Source organism: Anser brachyrhynchus (assembly GCF_964034855.1).
Source record: "Anser brachyrhynchus genome assembly, chromosome: 8".
Lineage (NCBI taxonomy): Eukaryota > Metazoa > Chordata > Aves > Anseriformes > Anatidae > Anser > Anser brachyrhynchus.
Genome location: NC_137702.1, coordinates 32490759 through 32514547, shown reverse-complemented (window position 1 = coordinate 32514547; position 23789 = coordinate 32490759). Strand labels below are relative to the sequence as shown.

The 23789-nt window shown below is 41.8% G+C and overlaps 2 protein-coding genes across 5 annotated transcripts in view; one reads left to right on the top strand and one right to left on the bottom strand.

The window, feature by feature from the left end:
* The window catches only part of ZNF644 (zinc finger protein 644), a 54049-nt gene extending 41575 nt beyond the window's left edge, over positions 1-12474 (bottom strand). The window contains exon 1 of one of the 2 annotated variants that reach the window (XM_080602832.1): positions 12266-12474. In XM_080602832.1, the coding sequence (XP_080458958.1) occupies positions 12266-12318 (53 nt within the window). In that variant the 5' untranslated portion in view covers positions 12319-12474. The remainder of the gene's footprint in view (positions 1-12265) is intronic. The other variant, XM_080602828.1, reaches the window with a different exon arrangement.
* LOC308199183 (uncharacterized protein) lies at positions 12054-23789 on the top strand (the record flags this gene model as incomplete). Of its 3 annotated transcripts, XM_080602969.1 has the most annotated exons (3): positions 12054-12197; positions 14839-14899; positions 17856-23789. In XM_080602969.1, 3 exons carry the CDS (start codon positions 12054-12056, stop codon positions 18041-18043), a joined length of 393 nt encoding a protein of 130 aa, XP_080459095.1. In that variant the 3' UTR covers positions 18044-23789. The 3 variants fall into 3 exon arrangements, 1 of the variants encoding a protein (XP_080459095.1); XR_013954435.1 differs by lacking the exon at positions 14839-14899 and having other exon boundaries at positions 12076-12197; XR_013954436.1 differs by lacking the exons at positions 12054-12197; positions 14839-14899 and adding an exon at positions 12873-12991.

Here is a 23789-nt window from a genome sequence, read left to right as displayed (position 1 = left end):
CAAGTGAATTTAGGAGACTAAGCAGTTTGCAGGACAATGGTAAAGAAGAAGAGTAATGTGATTACTTCAACCTTCAGGCTATGAGAACTCAGTCCAGTACAAGATTACTCAAGTCGCAGAGTATATCCTTGGTCATTACACTAAGAGCAGTCACAGAAAAACCCTCCTCAGATCAGAGATTACAAAATCAAAGCAGGTGCTGTAGCCAAAAGCAATTAGTAGATTCACACCTCCCTGGATTTTTCTGTTAGAAAACTGATCTGAGACAAAAATAGCATGCACATTCATTTCCAACTCCTCCTCTACACTTTTGCAGTCTTAAAAATGACAGCACCTTAAGCACTTTCCTTGCTTTAAGACTGCAACGCCATTTTTAGAAAAGGCTGAGCCTAAAATCCTACAGCTCAAAATTAGTGATAAATTACACTATTTTCAAAGAAACATAGAACAGTTTAGGTTGGGAAGGACCTTAAGTCCACCTAGTTCCAACCCCATGCCATGGGCACGGATACCTCCCACCAGACCAGGTTGCTCAGAGCCTCATCCAGCCTGGCCTTGAACACCTCCAGGGATGGGGCATCCACATCTTCCCTGGGCAACCTGTTCCAGGGCCTCAACACCCTCTGAGTGAAGAATTTCTTCCAAATATCTAATCTAGACCAACTCTCTTTTAATTTAAAGCCATTACTTCTCGTCCTATCCCTATCACTCATGTCCCTAACAGAGTCCCTCCTGAGGTTCCCTGTAGGCCCCCTGTAGGTACTGGAAAGCGGCCATAAGGTCTCACTGGAGAGCCTTCTCTTCTCCAGGCTGAACAACCCCAGCTCCCTCAGCCTCTTTTAATAAGAGAGGTGCTCCAGCCCTCTGAAAAAAAAAAATATATATCTTTTTCCATTACAGTTTGAAAGCAAGCAGTTGTGTGAGGGCACTAATAAGAAAGTGAAACACACACTCCATTCATTGTAGCAATGAAAGGAAAGATAACAGAAAAGATTAAACCAGAATTTCTGAAAGTTGCCTGCAGGAACTCAGCCTGCAAGTACCCCAACGAAACAGGATCTTAAGTCCAGATGCATTTCCTCACAAGCTAGTTGTACCTGAACGCGTGGCTATCTTAGGATCACGAGCTCTAACGCCCGTCAGTGGCCGGTGAGGCAGCATTTCTGACACTTCTCATAGACCATGAAGGGAAGGGGAATCTCATGTTCACAGCCTTAGAGGAAGTGTCTATTCCATGCACGTGAACCTGTAAAGTCTAAGAAAAAAAATATGGAGATTTCATGCACTTAGATTTCCATAAACATCTGTAAAACTGTGCTTATAAACTAATAACAAATATCCTGCATACAAAGCCATAAACTTGAAATGTAGGTAGGCTTATGTTGAACAATAAGTTAGTATGGCTGAGATATTTTATTCTGATATCCCTATGATGGCAACCTCCAGCAGAGGACAGAACAGACACTGGAGTATTAGCATCTTTAAACACCACAGCTAACTCCCAGTCTGATCATCAGAGGGCTAAGCTGTCACTATAATGAATGTCCCAGGAAGAAGAAAACAACTACATAATCACTTAAGATATCTATCTGTGCCAGTACCAGCATTCTTCCTACAATAGTTTTGTCCATATAAAATATATATAAAAATTTGCTTTATACAATTAGATTCAACTACTGTTTATCAGATTTGAAAAGAAGCTGTAAAATACTTTTGTTTCTAATTGGGTTTGTATACATTCTATTCCTCATGATGTATGAAAGACTTCTTTGGAGGGTCACACACAGGTACCAGTAATGTAAAGCCTCTTCTTCATTTTGCAGGAGCCTGCTTTATGAAGGCAGAGAGGGCTGCTTTGGGTGATGGGGTGAAGATGTGTCTCCCCAGAAGTGTTCAAAGCCAGGCTGGATGGGACCTTGAGCAACCTGATTTAGTGGGAAGTGTCCCTCCCTGGCCATGGTGAGGGGGTGGACTAGGAGGTATCTTTAAGTTACCTTCCAACCCAAACCATTCCAGGATTGTATAGTAGGTGTTGATTTTTTTTTTTTAGGTAAGTAAAAACCCATTCCCCACTCAATGTTCACTCTCGGTTTGGTAGCACTTTAAGCTTCTGACATTGTCTATCATATGGAAATGCTTCTCTCTTTGAACATATGCCCTTTAAATGTTTGTGGACTTTGTTTCACTGTTCACTTCCTTTTGCTTAGTCAGAACTCGGGCAAAAGTTTTCTATCTTCGAATAGTATTTGAAATAATTTTAAATTGCTTGAATTATTTGAAATAATTCTTCCAAATACATGATAGCCAATGGCCAATCTCACTCCTTCCAACATGTAAAAAAAAAAGTGTTTAGTAATAAAATACCTGGGATTTCAGTTGTAAGTGTGTAGTGTTTCATGTGCAGACTCATCTCCCTTCATTTGCATACACAAAGTATACTGCTTTTTTACTGCCTTGTCACACCTGCAGAAATAGATCTTCTGGCCGAGTTTCCACTACCTAGCAATAACGAAGACCAGCCAATAAGCTGAGGCAGGACCTACAGGTTCTAACAAATCTATTTAAGGTCACAACATTCCTGGCATACCACAAAACAGAAACCCCATTACACTGCAAGTGTTCGGCCACTTAATCTCCACCTCCTTAGCTGTTCCATTTGGCCACGTGACATACATTGCCACTCGTATGAAACATTGATCTCATGATAAAAGTGCTGATGTCTCCATCATATGATGGATTACAGCAATGAATACCCTTGTTCTGGTTTTAGGAAAATATCCTCCTGGTATGCCCTCAAAGCAGCTGTGAGACTTTCAGAAGAGGCAACAGCAAAAAGGAAGCCACGCTGGTTATCCTGATGTGTGCATACCCTGTCCACCGGCTGTAGTTAGGCATCTGATCTAGTTGTGGCTTTACAATGCACTGGGTTGTCACAGCGTTCTGGTATTTGATTGTTTAAGTTCAGTTTTCCTGACCAAAACAGATTTTCCAAGCAAACTTTCTAAAGCAGCCCAAGAAACAGAACAGATGTGAAACACATTGCCTAAGCCTACTTCACACACTTTACACTGGGTTACAGGAAGACTGCAGAAGAACAGGATCTGAAGCGGCTAAAAAATGATAAAAAAAAAATCATGAAATCATTTATATAAAATCAAGAGTATGAAATAAATACCTGCACATTTGGCACACACCACACACACAACCACTCCATTTCAGAATACTGAAGACATTATGTCTGAATCACTAGATTCATTAAAGAAAATCCAAAGAACAAATAAAACAGAAACTGAAGGAAGTTAACAACAAAGAACAGGCCACTTTCCCCAGTATTACACTTCAGAATACCCTAACCAAAGCTATTCCCTGACTGTATTTTAACCCAGCAGAAAGTTGCTGGGAATTCACGATGTTTAGAGGAAAACAATATGACATTTGTCTTCACTTTTTTTTTTTTGAGTTACAGTTTTCATAAAATACTCAGATTTGTACTGAAAACAAGACTAAAGAAAGGGGAGGATTTTTTTTTCTTTTTACCATTTTTTAAAATGAGTTGAGTTGCCCTATTAAGAACAAAGTGCTAATTCTGAATTAAAAAGTATTGGTAACAAAAGCTTAAGCTTCATGGTTGCACTTCAATATTTACGCATTCTCACAAATAAGCTGTTGATTAACATCATACCTCTTTGATTTTCACTTCTGAATGCCAAAGTCTCCTTTACAATCAGAAAGAAATGCAAATGAATCAATAGTGATAGAAAACATTAAGAAAAAGGACAACCTTAAGCATGTTGGAAACAGTACACTTTTTCCTGCTCAAAATGGCTTTCCAGAAGGTGACTTTTTTTTTTTTTAAAAAAAGGAAAAGTTAAGATAAAACTGTTCGGAGGAATGAAAGTGAAGTCACAGGCAGATTATTTTGAATAAAATCACCCTGGGCCCTAGCATTAATAGTAATTTGAAAGTTGGAAGAAGATTTGTTTTAAGATCACAGAAACCACAACACAAGGGATCACTTCTCCCTCCTCATTATTTTCTCATCCCTTGAAAAGAAGCAGGCACCAGCATTCTTCAGGACCAGCTTACTAGATGGACCTAAGCCCAAGTCAATTTGAAATACATTAAATAGAATTTCTTTTAAAAGAGCCCAACATCCTAAACATCAAAATGATCATGTCATAGGAATTGAACAAAAACACTTTTCTCTAAATGTCTTAGCCAACAAAAGAACAACTCCCTATTAACACACCAAAATGGTATTAAGAAATTTTCAGCTGGGGTACTGCAGTACTTGGCATGCAGACATATAAATCCATCCCTCTAATTCCTTAGTGCATACTTCTGGATTTCTCAAGAGACCACAGAACCTGGATGTCTTCTCAATTTTCCTAAATGCCAATAAATTACCCGAGACATAGCCTTAATTTAGAATTTTATATCTTGTTCTGCAACACAGCACTCTTACATTCCAAAGTAATAAAATTAGATTAAAATTGTTCATCTATATGTGAGAAGATTTGTGGAGATAGGCAAAGGAACACACACAACTTCTGCAACGATTACAAAATAATTAACAACTAAATAATTTTTGACATAAAGACTTGCTATACTACCTCTTGCATATCTTCTTCTCTGCTTACCTCTGCTACAACTTCAGTAGACTCAAAAACGTAAGCCAAATTCACAAGTTTTTAAGTAACTAAACTCCCAAACCCACTCATCTCAAGTCAAACAAACCATACAGAATCCTCAATCAAGAGAAGAGATGCAGAAAACAGAAGGGGAACTACACCTCTCAATTCCTACTACCCTGTCCAACATTTAAAGAACCATCTGTTTTGAAACATGACCTCTTTCAAGAAGGCTGCAATCTTTTTTTTTCCTCTACAGGATCAAAATAGGAGAGCTCTTTGTATTTTAGACATTTCTAAAAAATAATTATTGCTATATGTGTATGGTATTTTTGGAAATGGTATGACACTTCAGTTACATAATAACTGAAGTGGTTTTTCCCAAGCATCACTTCTATTTTTGGTTCTCTTCCTTGTGCAGAAGTAAGTAATCTCTGTTAACGCACATGACGCAATGGTATAAAGCAATAGCAGTCTTTCAAAGTAGAGTGATAGGCCTGGCAAACAATTTTTTTCTGGGCAAGCTGTTCCTCTTCCTCTCCAGTCCCTATACACACCAGGAAAGGAGATGGACCTTGCTAATCCTCCAGCACTTTCTGCCACACGTATAGCAGTGAGAATCACCGTGAACTTAACCAGTAAGTCTTGCCACCTAGGGAGTTTGGGAACAGGGACTCGTAATTTACAGGAACATGGCACTGAATACTTGTGATGTACCTTATCTTAAACAACTAACAAAAGAAGATGTCTGTGAGAATCTCTGCTAAAGCCACTCATCAACAAACCTACCGCTTCCCATCACAACACGTGTCACTGCTGTCCAATACACTCAAGGCTTTGTAAGTACACAGAAAATGACAATCACAAAGCACTTAGAAGCTAAAAAGTCAGACAAAACAAACCTTCTGAGGTTTCTCCAACACAAAGATATAGAAAGAATATACAACATGCTGTCTCGACAGTCTTTGTTTCATGTACCACACAAGCAACCTTTCCACCTCAGTTTCACCAGCATTTCAGCTTGCATATGAGAAGCAAACTCTCCCGGCTCCCATTCTATAATTGCTCCAAAGCCTCCAAGTTTTTCCTTCACAGCTAATTGAGGTTAATTCACTAGTATCACATGCCCCCCCAACTTATCCTCTCACCTTTTCCCCAGAAGAAAATTGCCACAACATAATTTTTTTCTTAGTTAATAAGTACCTGAGTAGGGGGCACTAATTGCTACTTTGTTTTCAACTTCACAGAAGATGAAAAACTGTTTTTCCAGTAGCTTCAGAGTTGTAACCATCATCATTATTTTTACGCACTGCGATTGCTTTCACTAGATGCAACAGGTTCTCAGTTTTTAAAATGTTGCTCAAGAACAGAAAAGATTAAGTGATGTCATTGATGCCTATTGGCATTTTTAAATTCTGCATATAGATCCAATAATGACAACAATAATAAAGGAGCCAGGAACTAAGCAAAAAGGACGGAGTACCCATTTTGCCGTGGGAGAGAACTGAGCGAAGGCAGCTGCGAAACTGTCACTTCCCACTCACTGCAATAGCACAAACAATCCTGACTTTCTCACAGAAGATACACTCATAACAACTACCGCATTAAAACAACGAAGCCCAGCACTTCTATGTGAAGAAACAAGGTTATTTGTATCAGAACTTCTCAAGCAAAGGCTGTCCTACCTTGAAAATATAGTTTCTAATACCGTGTCAGCTTATAGCAACAAAATAAAAAGCTTTCGGAGCACAGAATCTAGTCTTTGGTTCCCTAAGATCATGCAGAAAAACAGTTCCTTGGCAAACAAAATAATCATAAATACAATAAACTCTTCGATAACCCACAATCACTTTTTTGGTGGTTGGGAACCTAATTTTAGGGTCTACATTTTATAAAATTCCTACTCCTTTTGATTGAAAAAAGATAATTTTTTAATGTTAATTTAACAACAGAGACAGTCTCTGAAACTCTACAGCCACAAAGCTGTTGGTTTATGCCTACATACGAAGATGAAGAAAGACACCAGCAATAAACATTATAAACATTAAGTCCTTTTGCAAAAAGAGAAAGCCAAGAATTACTTCAAATCAGTAACGCTCCTAGAAAAGCTGAGCAGAATCAGAAGCAAACAGCAGATATACTCAGAGGCCTGCCACTCCTGAAGAAAAAAAAGTTGAAAAAGAAAGAAAAAAAAGAAAAAAGAAACCTACGAACCAGAATGCTCTAGAAAGAGCAGCAAAACCAAAACCAGCCAAAATCAAGCACACCAACCAGCACCCAGCACCCCAGCGAGTGCAGCCAAACAAGAACCAGACACCTGCCCACCACTTCCTACCAGCAGCAGCACAGTGGTTTCACAAGTGCCATGCTTTACAAGCAGCCATCAGTAAGAGTTTTCCAAAAGCAGCCCGCCGACCTCCTCTGCAGGCCTTTACTGGAGGGAAACCTCAATCAGAAAGCCCAGTGCTGTCCCCATCAGGAAGCTGACCTAGGAAGGTAGGTGGGATAAAGCACAACTCATGCTACCAGTGCGCCAAATATTACTCAGTGAAGGAGCAGGTAGGACAGATTCAGTTACTACTCTTCAACATTACAATGATCTGATCACATCTTAAGGACTTCTGCACTTTTCACTCAAGCTGAAAAAGGACATGTAAAAGTAAAAGGTTGTAAATAAAGATAATCTATACAAGACCCGTAACGTGCACCTTGCTTTGTTTGTGTTCTTCCACTTGCTTGTAGGAAGCACTCTCCCAAGACAGAGCTAGCAGCCAGTGCTAGCAGCCAGCCCAGGGAACCTGAGAGCTGCAATGATCGCAGTTCCAGTTTTCAGCTACAAGAGGACAAATCAATACAGCACCTGTAATTTCTCGCATCCTGTTTCCCAGGATGCATCCTTTCCCCCTTATAGCTGCTTTGTGAAGACTGTAACATTTAAGGCAGGCAAAAAACCAAAAACAACAAACAAAACAAAAACAACCTTCAAATACTCATAAAATAACAACCCTTTATAAAAAAATCTGACAGCAAATACCAGACTGCAACTTTTTTTTTTTTTTTAAATTTTCACTCAAAAACCAGTAGGCCCTTAAATCCAAAGTTTTTGTAAGTATGGTACGTCCCTAACTTGCAACGTCAAGCATACTGAAGTTACTGCACACTAACAACAGGCCTGCAATATTCCCAAACTCAGCAACATGACCTTTGTTCCAATTTGCGCACAGACTTTGCATCCTTTGGATTAAGTTTCAAGAAATACTAAATTTCTAAATAACCCACCATCCTTCAACTAGTCAGTTACATGTAAGATGAAGCACTCAGTACCAATCAATACATGCCAACTAGAGATTTACCTTTTCTAATAGCTGGGCAGAGTCGCAGTAAGAACAGCAGTTCCCCTACCAACACTGCCACAAGTGCATCAATTGGAGGGAGAGCTTTCTGTATTACCAAATTGGCCAAGAAATGGCCAGTTAATATTTAGCATAACAAAATGCACCCAAAAATTGCATACTCACTGTTAAGCCACCGTCTCCCCCTCTTTAACCTCACTGGCAGTGTAAGGGCATTGCTGCAACAGTTCATCAACCTAACAGCTGCTGTGTACAGTTAACAGTGGCAGAAATGCAGCACAACAATGAGATACTCACTATTATTTGGGTTATTTGCTTACTTTTAAATTTAAAAAAGCTTGCTCTCCTTCAATGAACCAACTCCATTTCTGAATAAATACAATATAATTAAGAGTAGACTTTATACCAAGATTAAATACTCATTACCTTGCACACTAGGTAACATGACCGATCCTGTGACTATCACGCTCTTTTCAGTTAAAACAAAACAACAAAAAAAAACCCACATTGCAAGTCCATGCAAACTCCTTACATGGTCCTTCTTGACAGACAGCTGTGATTTGAGCATCAAATTGCATGTTGTCTAACACTACTATTGCATTTGGCTTCATTTCGGTGATTTCAGTAACGAGGGAAATCACTGCAACTATTTCACATCCTCACACATCAAAAAGAAGCCCTTTCTGCAGCTTGGTGAACAACATGGCCATGACTGTCACACCATCACTGCTTGTGTGAATTCTCTGCTATTAGCTGACACAAGTTTAGATTTAGAGGATACACTGCCATAAAAAACTATTTTCTTTTTTTAATTAAGCACAAAAATGATGTCTTTTTCAGGATGGCACAAACTGTGGGGATTCCCTTAACCCAGACAGCCCAGTGTTATCTTTATGCATATGAACCAGAATGACCAACATTCACGATTTCCTTGGGTAACTTTAAATCTTTTCCCAGTAGCTATATCAAGTTTACATCTACATTCAACAAAGCAGCAAGGAAAAACACTTCACTATCAAAAACATGCTTATATTTAGAGTGCTCAAGGATAAGTGTATTTTGAGAGAAGAAAGACTTGTTTGGGCTTATTTTACCAGGAATTTCTTCACACAATGAAGTTGCATGAACACTAATTTCAGTTGAAGGAATCATGCTTTGGAGGCTCTGCCAGTTTAAACCAGTTTAAAAGTCATTTTGAGTGCAATCTTGTTCAGATATAATCTAATTTTATTAAATGATCTTTTCCCCAGTCTCTTAATACACTGTACAGAATATCAAAATGTAGAGCACAGAGGGAACCAGTTCAATTTGGCTTAAAATAACTACATCATCAGAGTAGTGCATTTGGCATTGAAATGACACAATAAAAAAGAAAACAAAACAAACACACCTGAACAGGTAGTCCTCTAACAGCCGCATCACTTGAACTTTGTTGAAGACAAAAAGTTGTTTTAAGCTATAGAAACGTAACAAAAGAGTGATGATCCCAACTAGCCAAATCAACAAGGCCTGTCAGCAACTGCTCAAAGGACTTTCATTCAAACCAACCTCAAGGGGAACCGCAAAGAAAGTGGCACGACTACTCTGCCTTTTTCCAGTTTTAAGTTCTGAGATCTTTTGCAAGCTGGTAAAAAAAAAACTGAAAGTGTTCCAAGTTAATAGGTGTGTGTGAGCACACGTGCTTTATTATTAACAAGAATTTTATTCCCTTTTCAGTTGTTTTCTTCAGAAGTGCCTTCAAAAGGCTTGAATGAAAAAGTTTGTGCATTTGTAGGTTCTGCTAATACATGCAAGCACAGGCACAAACTATTGCTTCCAACAGAAATTCCACTGTCAACCAAGTGTCCATATTGAAATTCAGCCTTCACTGTTATTTTAAAGCGGAAGGCATTGCCACTATTGTTTAACATCCTGTTTATTCAATTGCTGATGCTCCTATTTCAATCAATTGTTACTCTAATAATTAACCTCACAAGGATGCTGCAAGTCAGCAGTGCCTTTTCTTCTTACTAGCCAGGTCACCCATTGAGAAATTTCAAGACTGTAGTAATCTCTTTTAGCATTCACTGGTAAACTTTTATACACGTGTTCCTGGGCATATACCTTCAAGTGCTACTCATTATAGAATAGATGCTGGATTTCAGAAAAAAAAAAGTCGAAGTAATACACCTTTGCCCTGAATTTGTTAAATGATATAACCAAGTATCATTTTGAATATGATGAAATACCATACAGATCAAAGAAAAATAAAGTTATCTCTATAAACAAGAAAAGTTTTGTTGGTGACAATAACTGTGAAATCAACTCCCCCCCAACTCCTTTTCCCTGGAGAGCGTTTTTTTTTTTTTGTGTATTAAAACAAAACGACAATCCTCTGTTTGAACAAGTGCTAGATGTTGGAAGACAGTATTTTGAAGGCTTTCTCTACTCTGGTCATAATTCACGTATAACTCTGCACCACATCCCTCTGCAGTTATATTAGACAGGTTTGCAACATCAGCTTTGATTATAAGTCAACGTAATAGGATTGTCACACTGCACTGCTCCTCCATGCACTCTACTTAAACTCCTCTCCCACAAGGAAATCACAGCATTTTTTCCGCATCTAAGTGACCCACTAAAAGCTCCTCAAGACCTATTTCACCTTGTCTAATCAGTTCATTTATTCTGCCCTCAAATCACCTGCCTTACACAAGTCAGGTAGCAAAGAATTTTATATAGAAGAATCACATCAAGTTGTCAAAACTCCGGAGTACCTCTTACATGTGAAAATTCTTCCATTAAAGACTTGTTTTATAATTTGAATGAAAAATTATTTTACAACTATTATAAAGAAAATGTATTGTGCAAACTTCTCAGTAAAAGGTAGAATTTTGTGGTGGAATTCCAGAGATGCTTATCAGCCTCTTGGAGTGTTTGTCCCGTGTGTTAACTCATTAATCTATACAACACGAAATAGCTTCTTCCTCTAAAATCTGGTGCACATTCATTCCCCATATGCGTCTCAAAGCTAAGTTCCATGACACAATCTTCATAATTATGTGCTAGAAAGGAGGGGGGGGATCAGAATATCACTGCAAATGAGATCTTGCTTAAAGGGACAGAGTTGTACAGCACGGATGGAAGCCTATTTTGATATACCATGCTTGCATTTCATTGCCTCCATGACTTGTCAGTTTATAGCCCACATTATCCACTTCCAACAGACTAAAGGCTGCACATAAAGGAAGGAAGAAAACTTGGCAGATCGCAGGTAAGAAAACAAACGGGTCAAGCGGACGCTGATAACCGCAACCTGACGTAACACAAACTTTGCGAGGCCCGCCGGCCCCCGAAGCAGACGGCAGCCCAGCCGCACGACCCGACTGCCGGCGCTGTGAACTTTTCCGCCGCTGCCATGCCCCAGTAGCCGCACCCGGGGCAGGCGGCGGGCCGGCAACCCCCAGCCCTTTGTAGCGATGCCGGGCGACTCCGAGGCCGCCCCGCTGCGTGCCGAGGAGGGAGGGAAGGGGCCGGCCGAGGACAGCGGCACCCAGGCGGCACGGAGTGCCCCGGCCGCGCCGCTCGGTCCCAAGACGGGCGGAGCCCCCCAGGGTGACCCCGGGCCCCGCCGAGCCGGCAGCGACCTCCTGCCCCGGCCGTGCTGCGGGCGGCCGGCCCGGCTGCGGTTACCTGGTCCCCGAGGCCCCCGCTGCAGCCGGCCGGGTCCCGGCGGCCGTCCCCACGCCCCGCCGAAGCGGCCCAGGGCTGCCCCTCTCCTCCGCGCCTGGCAATGGCGGCGGCCGCGCCGCCCCCCCCGCTCCGCGCTCACTGGCTGCGCCACTTCATGTGACCGAGCGGGTCCCTCCCGGCGCAGCCCTTTGTGTCCGGGGCACCGGGGAGGCCGCCCGCCGGGCCGGACGGACGGCTCGGGGAGGGGGGCTCGGCGCCTGTGGAGGCGGCGGGGCCGGGGAGGGGGAGCACGGCGGCCGCCCCCTCCCCGCCCGTCTCTCCCCGCGCCGCTGCCCCGGCCCCTCGCTCACCGCGGCGCGGGCGGCGGCGGCGCCGCAGCAGGTCGGAGGCGGCCGCCATGTTACCGCTGCGGCAGGATGGAGGAGAGAGCCGCCCGCCGACCGACCGCCAACTGCCACTAGGGCGCCCGGACGCGCTCGGCCCCACTCGGCTCCGCTCGACCCCGCTCGGCCCGCGACCCCCCCCCCTGCCGGCTGGTGGGGTGAGGGGAGGGGGGGAAGGGGGGAGGCGGGGGAGGGCATTTAAAAAAAAAGCCTAACGGAAACTCACGGGCTCGCCGGGCTGTGCGTCACGCCGGGGTTACGTCCTGCGCGCGCCGTCATGACGTCATCGCGCAAGCTTCCCGACCTCCCCCCCCCCGTACACACAGGCACACAGACAGACACACGCACGCACCCACCGAACCGCACACGCGGCCCGAGGGTGGGGGGGCGCAGCGCGCATGCGTGCGGCGTTCCCGCGCCAGTGCTGCCCAGCTCCCTCCCGCGGCCGGGCGGGGGGCGGGAGGGGGCGCGCCCCCCTTCGCGCCGGCGGCGCGTGAGCGGCCGTCAGCGCCGCTGCGGCCGCGCGCGTTGGCCCCGCGGGGGCGCTGCCGGCAGCGCTGTGAGGGCAGTTAGGGTCTGTCCCCGCAGGCGTGAGGGAAATGTGCCCTAAAAGGGCCTTCCCCGAAAGGCGGAGTGCCTCCCGCCCCGGCGCGGACGCCCCTCACCTGCGTCAGGCTTGCCAGCGGGCTCGGGAGCCGGAGGTCAGAGCGTGTGCTGCCTAGCGGTGCCTTTCCCACAGAAAGTGGGAAACTAGGTCAAACGCTGAAGGAGCCGCACAAAGGAGGCAGAGTCCTGCAACGAGCAGCGTCTGGCAAAGGATGTGACAGGGCAGTGTGAGGCAGGAGCATGAAACCCAAGCGAAGCAGCAACGTGAGGGGAGAAGAGAGCTACAGGGGCGGTCAGTCCTTCCCGAGGGATCAGGGATGACAGGACCCTGAGAAAGCAGCATTTGGTACCAATTTTCCTTCAGATTGATGGTTCTGCTGGCAAACCCCGACTCAAAAGGGCAGGGCGTCAAGCGAGACAAGTAAATTGGTGAATTAGGGACTGCTTTGATAAATTGATAAATTAGACTTTTCCTGCAGATTTGCTAGGCCCAAAGGATTTCACACTAGAGTGAGGAGGTGATAAGGCAACTTCAGAGGTGTGAGCGGCTGTTGCTGAGAGCTCATGAAGACTTTAGAAGAGGAAAAGGAAACACACAGCACATTTCATTCAAAGGGGAGCATAGGTAGAGCCAGGAACAATCATTCCAGCCTCCATTCCCAGAAAAGTACTGAAGCAAATAATCACACATCTTTAACTATAGGGTAGCTAATGAAGTGACAAGTTACAGCCAACATGGATTTGTCAAGGAAATCATATCAAGCCAAACTCATTCCATGCGATGACAGTCTAATGGACCTTTGGTAGGAGTAGCAGTAGGTCTGTTATGGCTTGACTTAAGTAAGGCTTTTGACGCTGTCTCAGAGAACTCAGTAACTGAGCAAGCAAAAGAAATACGATCAGAATGAAATGACTGCGGTGGTGCAAAACTACTCAAAAAGCAAGCAGCAATGCTTTACTTTGAAAAATAGAATATAGCAAATGTGGTTCCTTAGGCCTGGATATGTCCTGGGTCTGGTACCAGGTCTCTAATTACATGAATGATAGGGCACAGTTTACATTGATTGGATTTGCCGGCAATACCAAACTGGGGCAGCTGGAAGAGAACAGAATAGCAGGGCAAAAATAGAATTCAAAATGTTCTTGACAAACTGGTTGCAGAAATAGGACACAATTTAATAAATGCACGTGCCAATTTCTACATTTAAGTAGGAAGATAACTGCACAATTACAAGACTAGGAACAGATACATAAATACCAGGTCTTTAGAACAGGGGCTGGGGATCACAGTAGATCACAAACTTAACATACGTCAACAACGTCACACTGTTGTGAAAAAAGCCACAGTACAGAGATGTGTAAATAGGACTGTCATATCTAGGACGTACGAGGAATTTATCCTCATATTTAACACTGGTAAAGCCTTGCCTGGAATACTGTGTTCAGTATTAGGGCTCTGCCTTTCAAGAAAAATGCGTCTTTTAAAATAGACCAGCAGAAGAGAGTCCAGGAAATAAACAAAAACAACAAAACAGGAATTTCAAAAGATATGACACTAACTGAAAATAGGAATGATTAAGATTTCCTAGTCTAGAAGAGAGAGGACCATAGGAAGGAAAATACATTGTTCACTAAATCCACCCAGGAGAAGACAAAAAGTAGCAGTTTCAAACTGTACTGAAGGAAATTTAGGTTAGACATTAGGAAAAGTTTTACTATGGTATGAATAAATAAAACTGCTATATATTCTCTGGAGGGTTCTGGAAACTTCGCTCCCATTTTTTAAGGCTGAGTTAAAAGATCAGAAGCATTGGACTCTGCTGTGAAGTAATGGAGACACACTAGGCAGTCAATTTTTTTTTCAGCATCATTTTCCATAACTGCAATTACTATCCAAGTATCTGTTCTGATCTTTTTTTTTTTTTGATAGAAATCCCAGAGACATTTAAAATTTAATGTGTTGGTGTGATCTTATGCACAGGTGTAGATATCCCCTTTGGGAGTCTTTGTCATATTGAATTCTGTATAGCCGTGTGGCAACATGTCACATACTCAGCTAATTTGCTAATTTACAAACTTTATATAACACTACAAATCCCACATTTACAAATAATGTGTTTGTTAGTACTCATATAACTAGTGTGAATTAAGGCTTTTGCCTTTTTTTTTGTTTGTTTGTTTTCATGGTAACAGATGAATATTTCCCCAGAATCCATTAAACTTCGGGGTTTCTCCGGAGCTTGCCAGTTAGAAGGTAGCGTGAACAGTTTATATTATGGGACTGAGACCTACCAAACTCCTCTCATCAGAGATGACTAAAAGGCCATTAAATAGGACGATTTTTAATCTCCACTGAGTTTGACTGAATTCAAACTGATAGCCCACAGGCAAAAGGCTATGAATTTCATTAACAGTACCCTGAAGCACTTAGTCCCCTAATGAGTGCTAATGTTACTCTTCTGAGAATTAAGCTTGTTTTCTGAGAAGATATATTTATAAAATCAAGTTCTGATATTTTGGAGCATGTATGTATGGTTTTCCACTGCTCTTAAACAAAAGAAACATTATTCTCTCATACAATCAACAGATTTCCTCTAAGTCTTGGTAATACGTTCTCCATGCTAACAAAAATGCAAACAAAAACAAGGAAAAGCAAATATTAATACTACCTCTCTATTTCATGCTAAAAATATATACATATATTTTTAACACCTATTATTTTAAGGCAATCACACTCACTTATATTTTGTCCCCTAGCAGATAATTTTTAAGCAGTAGCAATTCCTCCTTCAATTCTGTGACAAATAATTGAAGGAAAATACCAAATTCTATGAAAGTATTATCATATAGAAGAAGATACAGTGTTTTACTATAACAAGTAAAATGGATAGCATAAGGAAAGCTGAACTTTAGTTCTACTGCTGCCAAATCTCTCAATTTTATTAAGAGCTTAAAGATACTTAGCATTGTATTTAGTACCTCAACTTATTACTTGACCTAAAATTCCCAATTCTATAAACAGGAATGAACTTCATAAAAATACTTATGATCCATACATTGTGGATACAGATTCAGTGTGAATTCATGGAGGCCATAACTGCAACATTTCATCAAAATGGCAGTGTGCTAAAATGATTAGGGCTATGTCCAGTCATGTCACAACCCTTGTTTTGATTTCTGATTATGCCAGCTTTGACACATATGCTTATAATACGTGAAAAGTGGTAGATTATCTTAAATGTTGCATGCTGGGTTAAAACGAGTTGAGAAATATATACAAATACAAAAAAAAAAATCAGTCTAATTTTGGATGACAGAAAAAGGCTCCATTGAGGCACTCCAAGATCAGTGAAAGAATGTGCACAACAAATAAAGGACCATAAGATATGACTCTTGAAAATTAAGACCCATACTGCACAGTTGGCTTTTTATTTCCATGAATTCTGTCTGTGAACCTGTATTATTCCTCCACTGATGCAGACAAGGCCTAATAATGGTTAAAACAGCAACTGAAAACCTCTTGAGAAAAGGTTGCTACCTAGTTCTGCTTGGTCTTCAAAATGGTTTTATAAAGCTTATACCAAAGCAGGCTCTTTCATGTTAACAGCAAAATATGATTAATTGAAACCAATTTGGAAACTGTTTTTTCATATAAACATTTTTGTAGATGATACTACAGAGGGAGAGTTGGAGCAGGTCTAAGCTGAAGCATTTTGAATGAAAGAAGATCGCAAATGCCTCCTTGCAACACACACAGCAAAATCCCAAATGCCTGGAGGGAAAAACTTTTTAATGATAATTTCTTACATTTATATAGCACCTTTTATTCCCTGGGAACCCAAGCACTTCATTAACTCTATGCAATAAAGTAAAAAGCTTCACCACGGAAATACAGCCACTACATGCATCACTCTGAAAATTTCATTTTCAGTTGACACATTTCTTTCAATACCAAAATACTGTGGTTATCCTGTACATATGAACAAAAACAAAATCAGAGAAAATATTAGATTACATATTTTTGAGACACAGAACAATTTAAGCCTGTGTGATTTGCAAATAGCAATGCACTTATGTAACGGATACATTGCATTAATCCCATCCATTTCCCCTCTCCATTTCTACTTCTATCTCATCTTCGTACTGTCACCTTTAGTAGAAAATTTTGTCTTCTGTAACATTCCAAAATGGGAATGATCCTTGATATCAGAATTTCAGACAAAAATTGGGTTTATAGGAAAAAGTAGCATCTTTTATTAAATTCACTACTATAAAGTATTCACTACTATGAAGTGAAAAAGTAGAAAAGTTTTGGAGTACTTGAGACCTAATGCTTTTTTTTTTTTTGAGCTAAGATGGATGTTTTAAAAAAGCATGCTACCTCTGCTTATAAAGTTTTTCTTGTCATCATTTGTAGACCCTTAGAATCACAAAAACAAGCCCCCAGAAACATCATGTGAAAGATCTGTGTGTTATTGCTCACCTTACCACAGAGTTTTTCTTTTCATCCTACAGAGATGTTTCCAATTTCTTGGCCTTTCTTACAACAATACCATTTCACCAATATCAACAAATTTAGGAGCTCAATATACTGGTCGTTTTTACAGAGTAATTAGCATATTTCTACTGAAATTTTGAAGAACTAATAGCAGAATTAATTAGAGCAGTTTGATTTACCTCAACACTGTAAAAATTGAAAGAGGAAAAATGACAACTGTTTTTTTGTTTGAGCTGTTGATTCATGTTCCGTTGGCTTGCTTGTTTCACAGGCTCTTTCGAAATACAGTTGTCAACGTTAATTAAAGAGGACTGTCTAGTCTTGTCTTTCTCAGACAGAAACAAATCTATTTTACTCAGAATATAAATTTATTCTCTGCTATTAATCAAGATATTTTAATCATTTTTTTGTCAGTATCAATTAAACTTTCAGAATTATCTGTAAAACAGTGAGAGGGCAGTAAGAATGTATAGGTGAAGTTATATGTCACTACAGCCTTTGACTCTCCTAACAGTAATCCCAAGATAAGATTAGTCCTGAAGTACAATACTCTGCAACAGAAGAATAATTGGAAACGCTTTCTGGGGAAATAGTTTTACTCGCCACTGTGAATTGCCTTTAGAACCATCATACTGTTTTAAATCTCTCACCTAGGAAAATATTTCCAAGTTAAATAATACAGACAACTGCCACTTTGTTTTCCTTTTTCTAGGTTTCTGTCCATGGGCAGTAGCTGGAAAATACAGTATCTGTTGCTCAGACCTGCTCCTGTTGGCTAAGACTACTCCAGCAATTACAACACAGCTTGTCACACGGACACCAGCTATGTATCAAGCCTCCCACAGCTGCCTCCTGTTTTCAGTCTCACCAGTAAGAAGTGTTATTGTCATCTGCCACTGATCAGAGAGGAGCAGCTGCTGGGACAACACTGTCTGCCTGGCACACAGGGTTCCATTCTTCTCTGCTCCTCGGGTACCACCACAATAAACATTATTAATTAGCAAATCCTAGATTAATTATCAATAGACCAAATTAACCATGGTTTTTATGCTTATTTGCTTTTATCTTGCATTATTCTAATCCATCCCACATAAAAAAGGAGATAGTTAATCCTACATCTTTGTTCCCTTCAGGAGGAGCTGACACCTCTTTTCTCATGTCTGAGTTACTGAGCTCAAGTCTCATAGAATTCAAAGATCACAAGAAGGCAGATTAGAGCAGGAAAATATTATAACACTGACCTTCTTAAAAACAACAATGTATTGCCTTGGAGGGTTGCCATTTGCATCATGCAGGAAGTATTAATATAAGAAAATATGCTATTAGCAACAAAACTGTAACAAATTTCTTCCTGAGTCTGCTGATGAATTATAATTAGTGAGAGAGGAAGAAAGTTGTAGCAGAAAACTGGCCTTCAGCAGATGATGGAAAGGACCTAGATATAATAGGTATAAATTGTCATAGTTCTGCTTAACCCAGTCTGATGATTCAGTTCACATTATAGTCCTGAAATAGCCCACAGAGAAGACAGAGTAATTTCAAGTTCTCTCTCTCAACTGTCACACCAGTAACCTTAACATACCCCTGCAGAGGAAGGGGCATTAGAGTCCAGCTCCTACCACTACCAACCTCATGCCTGATCTTCAACTTGACCACCCTATGCTGGCAAAGAATTGCCTATGAGAAGGAAATTGCACCAGGCCATGGTGCACCAGGGTGCCATGTTCTGGTCTTCCAGCTGTGTCACGCCCCACCTCTCCCTACACCCACCTCTGGGACTGGCATTAGGGGCACACCCATGACTAGGACACACAGTAGAGTCCTGAGCAATTTTAATGTGGGGAGTTAGTAACAATGACCCTTTTAGCCATGCTCCATCTCCAAATTTGTATTTGTGACTCCTACACATCCCAGTGAGGGACCCAGGTAGGGAAAGCCACACAAGGAAAGCCACTTCCCTCAGCTGATCACTATTTCAACACACCCACAAGGGGATAAAAGTTTTTGCAGCCAACCCCACCATTTCTGTACTTCAAGGTCACCTGGCCAGACAGAAGTAAGGACAACGGTCCAAGTGAAGACATTTTTACCAGAAAATGTAGCCTTTAGAGGCAAGTGCTCTATGTTGAAAAAAGAACAGGATCTCTCAGTTGTGGTTGGCATTGCCAGGGTGTCACTACATACCAGGCAGGATTTCAAACCACCTTCTTTTCCCCACAGCTTCCTATTGTCCTGCCCTGCAGCTCCTGCACAGTAATTGTGAATTCTTGCATTAAGTCAAATGGACATACACCCTCTTGTCCTTATGCTTGACAAAAACATTTACGTCAATCTTTGTTATCATCTGTTTGTAGAGCTCCAGAGGTTTGTGCGTGGGAAGACATAATAACAATATTTAAAGGAGAAGTAAAGAAATAAAAAAGCACTTTATTACGATTAATGTGAAAGTAATGATGAGCTTATTTTGTCTTTAGATAAGATCACAGCAGCAGAAAGTCTGTTTGATATGCCATACCTTCTGTTTGTTTCTTAATTGTAAGGAGTTTGGTTTTGATCAAGACAATTAGTTATGAATATAGCTGAGTTTTCTAACATCAGAGATAAAGCTTAAAAAACTACAAAAGCTTTTTTAGAGTATAGTGTACTGTATAGGTAAGTATGTATCTTCAGGACATGAAAACAGACATCTTTGTAATTGAATCTTGAAAAGGAGGGAAAAATATATGAAAATGTGATAGTTTCTGACAGGCTTAGAGTTAACATCCAATTTTGAAAAATTATTTATCAGATTTTGTGGTTGCACAGAACCAGTATATAGCATGGTAGGTTTGTATATCTCATATCTCATTTTGACCACTGGAATATAAAGTCTCCTCTTGTAGAATAAAATTAATGTCAAAAAAGAAAAGAGCGAGTTAAAACCTAGGGTTATTATTATGAGACATTTATTACCCAGGAACTTTTTTCTTTCCAATCTCCCTGCCAGTCCCTCGCTATACAAAGAAAGGAGAAGCATCTCCTAGTTTCTCAGCTTGGCTACATCCTTTACCACTCATCTGCCAGAAAGTATCTTCAGTGCAATGATCAAAGCTATATTAAAACTTTTGCTTCTCTCTTGTTCATCCAGTATTTCCAGATCGTATCCTGCATATACTCTCAGATGAATTATTTGTGCAGCAGTTCACTTGCTATTATCCCTTTCGAGAAATATTGTCTTAGGTTTGGGATTTGCAAGCAGATCTTATAGTATAATATTGCTGCTTTTAGTATGAAGCTCATAGGAACATAAAACATCTCATTATAAGCTCAGTGAAATAGCTGCAAAGACTTTAATGAACTTTCAGCAAGGCTCAAAGAAAGAAAATTCCAACACTAAATTCCTAGTAATAGAAATCTACATATTTAAAATAACTGTAACATAGTTATTTTGGTATCTTGGAATGCAACCTGAGTAGAGGTTTCTCAAACAAAAGAATGAAGAAACTTAGAGGAACAGTCATGTTCACTTTGCCCCAGTTTCACATTACTTGGCTTTGGATTCCAATGATGTGTTCAAAGGTCAGTGTGCAGAAATGAGCTCAGGTAGGGCTTTGGAAGTGTATTTTTAGTTAGAGCATGCAGACAATTCATAGAGTGAAAATGTGCTACCTGTAACAGCAGAATAGTCAGTAGAGTAGTTCCATTTGGGGAACTGCAGCAAAAGAAGCTATGTCTGAATGTTCTCAGGAATCTCTGAAATCATATTAAAATTAAAATCTCTGAAAGCATGTTAAAATTCCTCCATAAGAAGCTATATGTGAATGATCATTCAAATACACCTTCAGCTTTGAGTAACAATATTCATATTCTGCTCTAAAACAGAATTGTTTTTACTTGCTCTACTCAAGAGAATATAATTTTGAATCATTACAAGAGCCAATGAGGTAACAGTGATTTAAAATTTCATGTAGACATCTTAATCAGCAGGTCATTTAGCCCAATCAGTGTAAGAGTGAGAGTATTTTAAAAGTATCCCATTTATGAATAAGCGATAACCATGTCTTTGTCACATTCTACCAATTACACATTCTAAAAGAGGATGGTGTCATCACATTTGTGATAGTACATTAGGAAGCACAGCTTTTCACAGTGACTGTTAAAATGGCACATGCTGGGGAAAACAGTGTTTATTAGGATTAATTTAAGACAATAGGTACTCACTAAGCATGAATTGTATATGATCACTTCCATCATTCACGTTGCAGTTTATCTCATCCCTTATAAAGAGATTGAAATCATAGTGAGAGCTCATTTTAGTCTTAGATACTGGCCGGCAGGAGCTGACTGAATTCAACTCTCAGGCCTGAGGAAGGCGAGCAGTAGCCTGCAGCACACAGCACTCCCAAGCTGCAGCAGGACAGCGCAGTGGGCAGCTGTGGCCAGCAAGGGTTTTGGGGAATGATGACTGCCTGTCCTTTCAGGAGTTTCATCTGGTAGGCTGAGAAAAACTAGTAATGCCTAACAAAGTTTGCACTGATCAAGCAGCTCTCCAGCAGGCTGTAAACACCATCTGAGAGGATGGACTGCTTTTGTTGCCTAGGGCCCACCAACAGATGACTCCACAGAAGTTCAGGAGGCTGATACCAGATGCTAGCAAGAGGGAAGGGCTGGAAATGGCGGTGAACCTCCAGCACACAGAGCCACCATTTCTAAGCCCAGGCACCTAGGAAAATTGGAATTTTCTTTCTTTGAGTCTTGTAGAAAGCTCAGGAACTTTTATGTTCCTCCTGCTGAAAAGGGTCACTGTAAGTACAGCTTGGGCAGAACAGCCAGTTAAAGAGCCCTTGAATGCAGAGGAGATGGGAATCAAGGCAGCAACACAGGGGCCGCCCCTACATCCCATGAGAGGTCTCCAGCTCTTTGTCACATCTGCATGGCACAGCAAATGAGGCACATCTGCCCCACAATGCTAGCAGAATTCCATGTAAGGCCATTTGAGTACTCATATGACATTAGCAGATTTCCACCACATACAACCCACAACCTACACATTCCCTACCTTTATATAAAAAAGCCCTCACAGATCACCACCCTTCTGGTCTCACTGCAGCAACCCATTGTGAAGAGCTGCCATTCCTGAGGCTGGGGAATGCTGGGCAAGAGAGTAGGAGGCCCTACAAAGGCAGGGAGAGAAGTAAGGCCCCTGCACCAACACAAAGATAGTCAGCATTGAGATACCATGCAGTGTAAAATAACCCCCCACAATTAGCAATAGCACCAAGAATGCCTCAGGTGCTGCTCCCTCACAAATCAAGAGCATGTCTGTGCTACCACAGTCTGCCCCCGCTGAAATCACGTTTGACCCTATACACACATCACCAGTACCTTCTGGGACAGCAAGGAGGTCACTTCAAAGTGAGCAGCTGCAGGAACACTAAATATTTTCTAGTATTTCTCCTCAGCCCAGCACTGATGCTGAGGGCAGTAACAGGTGTGGGGAAGGGCATGAGAAGAGGTAGTTCTGGACAGGGAAATGGCAAACCAAGCCCAGCTTGCTGGCTGGGAGAGCAAGGCTCCTGCTCAATCACCGGGCGTACTTGGTTTGCCTGTTAGTCCAGTCTTTGCATGCAGGCAGCATCTGACATACTTGAGGACATGCCACATGAGCTTGCTGAGTCTGTTACTGAGAAGGGATAAGCACAGCCTGAAGACCATATCCCTACCTATGCTTCACCTTCCCTGGGATAGCCAGCACCTCTGTGGCCTCTCAATAAATTCTCGGACAACCCACTCAGGCCTTACCTACGCTTCAGAAACAGACTCTGTAGTACCCTCCTTTTTGCAGACAATGTAGAGAAGGGGGTCACGCTTCCTTCTGGGAAGGAAGGTTGTTGCTCCTCCTCTGGGTTAATAGAAGCAAGAAAAGCTCATCTTGTAGCTGTGGCTTCCTAAGTGTGGGGGAAGACTGTCTATGAGGTGGCCAAAGTGCTTGCAGGTGGCCCAGGGCCAGGTGGAGAAGTCTGGGCGGGGGAGGCACAGAGGACGTGTCACTGCAGACAAGAGGGCTGCATGGACAGATGGTGCTGAGCAGGTCTGGGCTGGTATGGCACGCTTGCAAGTGCAGAGCTGCAGTACAGGTGCCAGGCCATATGGCTCTGTTGGACACGTATGAGGGTGCTCCAGGGAGAAGCACTGAGGAGTGGAGGTAGTCCAGACCATACCTGGGAGGTAGGGGGGCAACAGAGAAGATTTCTGAGGAATATTCCCCCAGCATCCTAGCTGGGGCACTCCCAGGGAGCCCCAGAAGGCACACAATGCAGGCAATAAAGCCTTAATGGCAGCACAGGAGCACTTCTACTGGGCAGAAGGTCATAGCTGGCTAGCTGGCCTCCCTGCGCCTGCCAGTTCTTCTGCTCCAAGTCGGATGAGGACACTACTTGCAAGGCAGCTGAATGAACAAATTCCATTTCCCAGTATGAACAGGAAAATTAAACGGCTTGGGGAGTTCCCCACTGCTTATCTGGAAATGTCTTGTGAGTGATTAACTCTGCACCAGAACGGAAAAGCAACCTAATATAAAATGTAGTATGCATCAATGTCAACCACAGTGCCATCCTAACCATGTGATCCTTTCTTCCGAAGGTCATACAATTTTCAAAAGCATGCC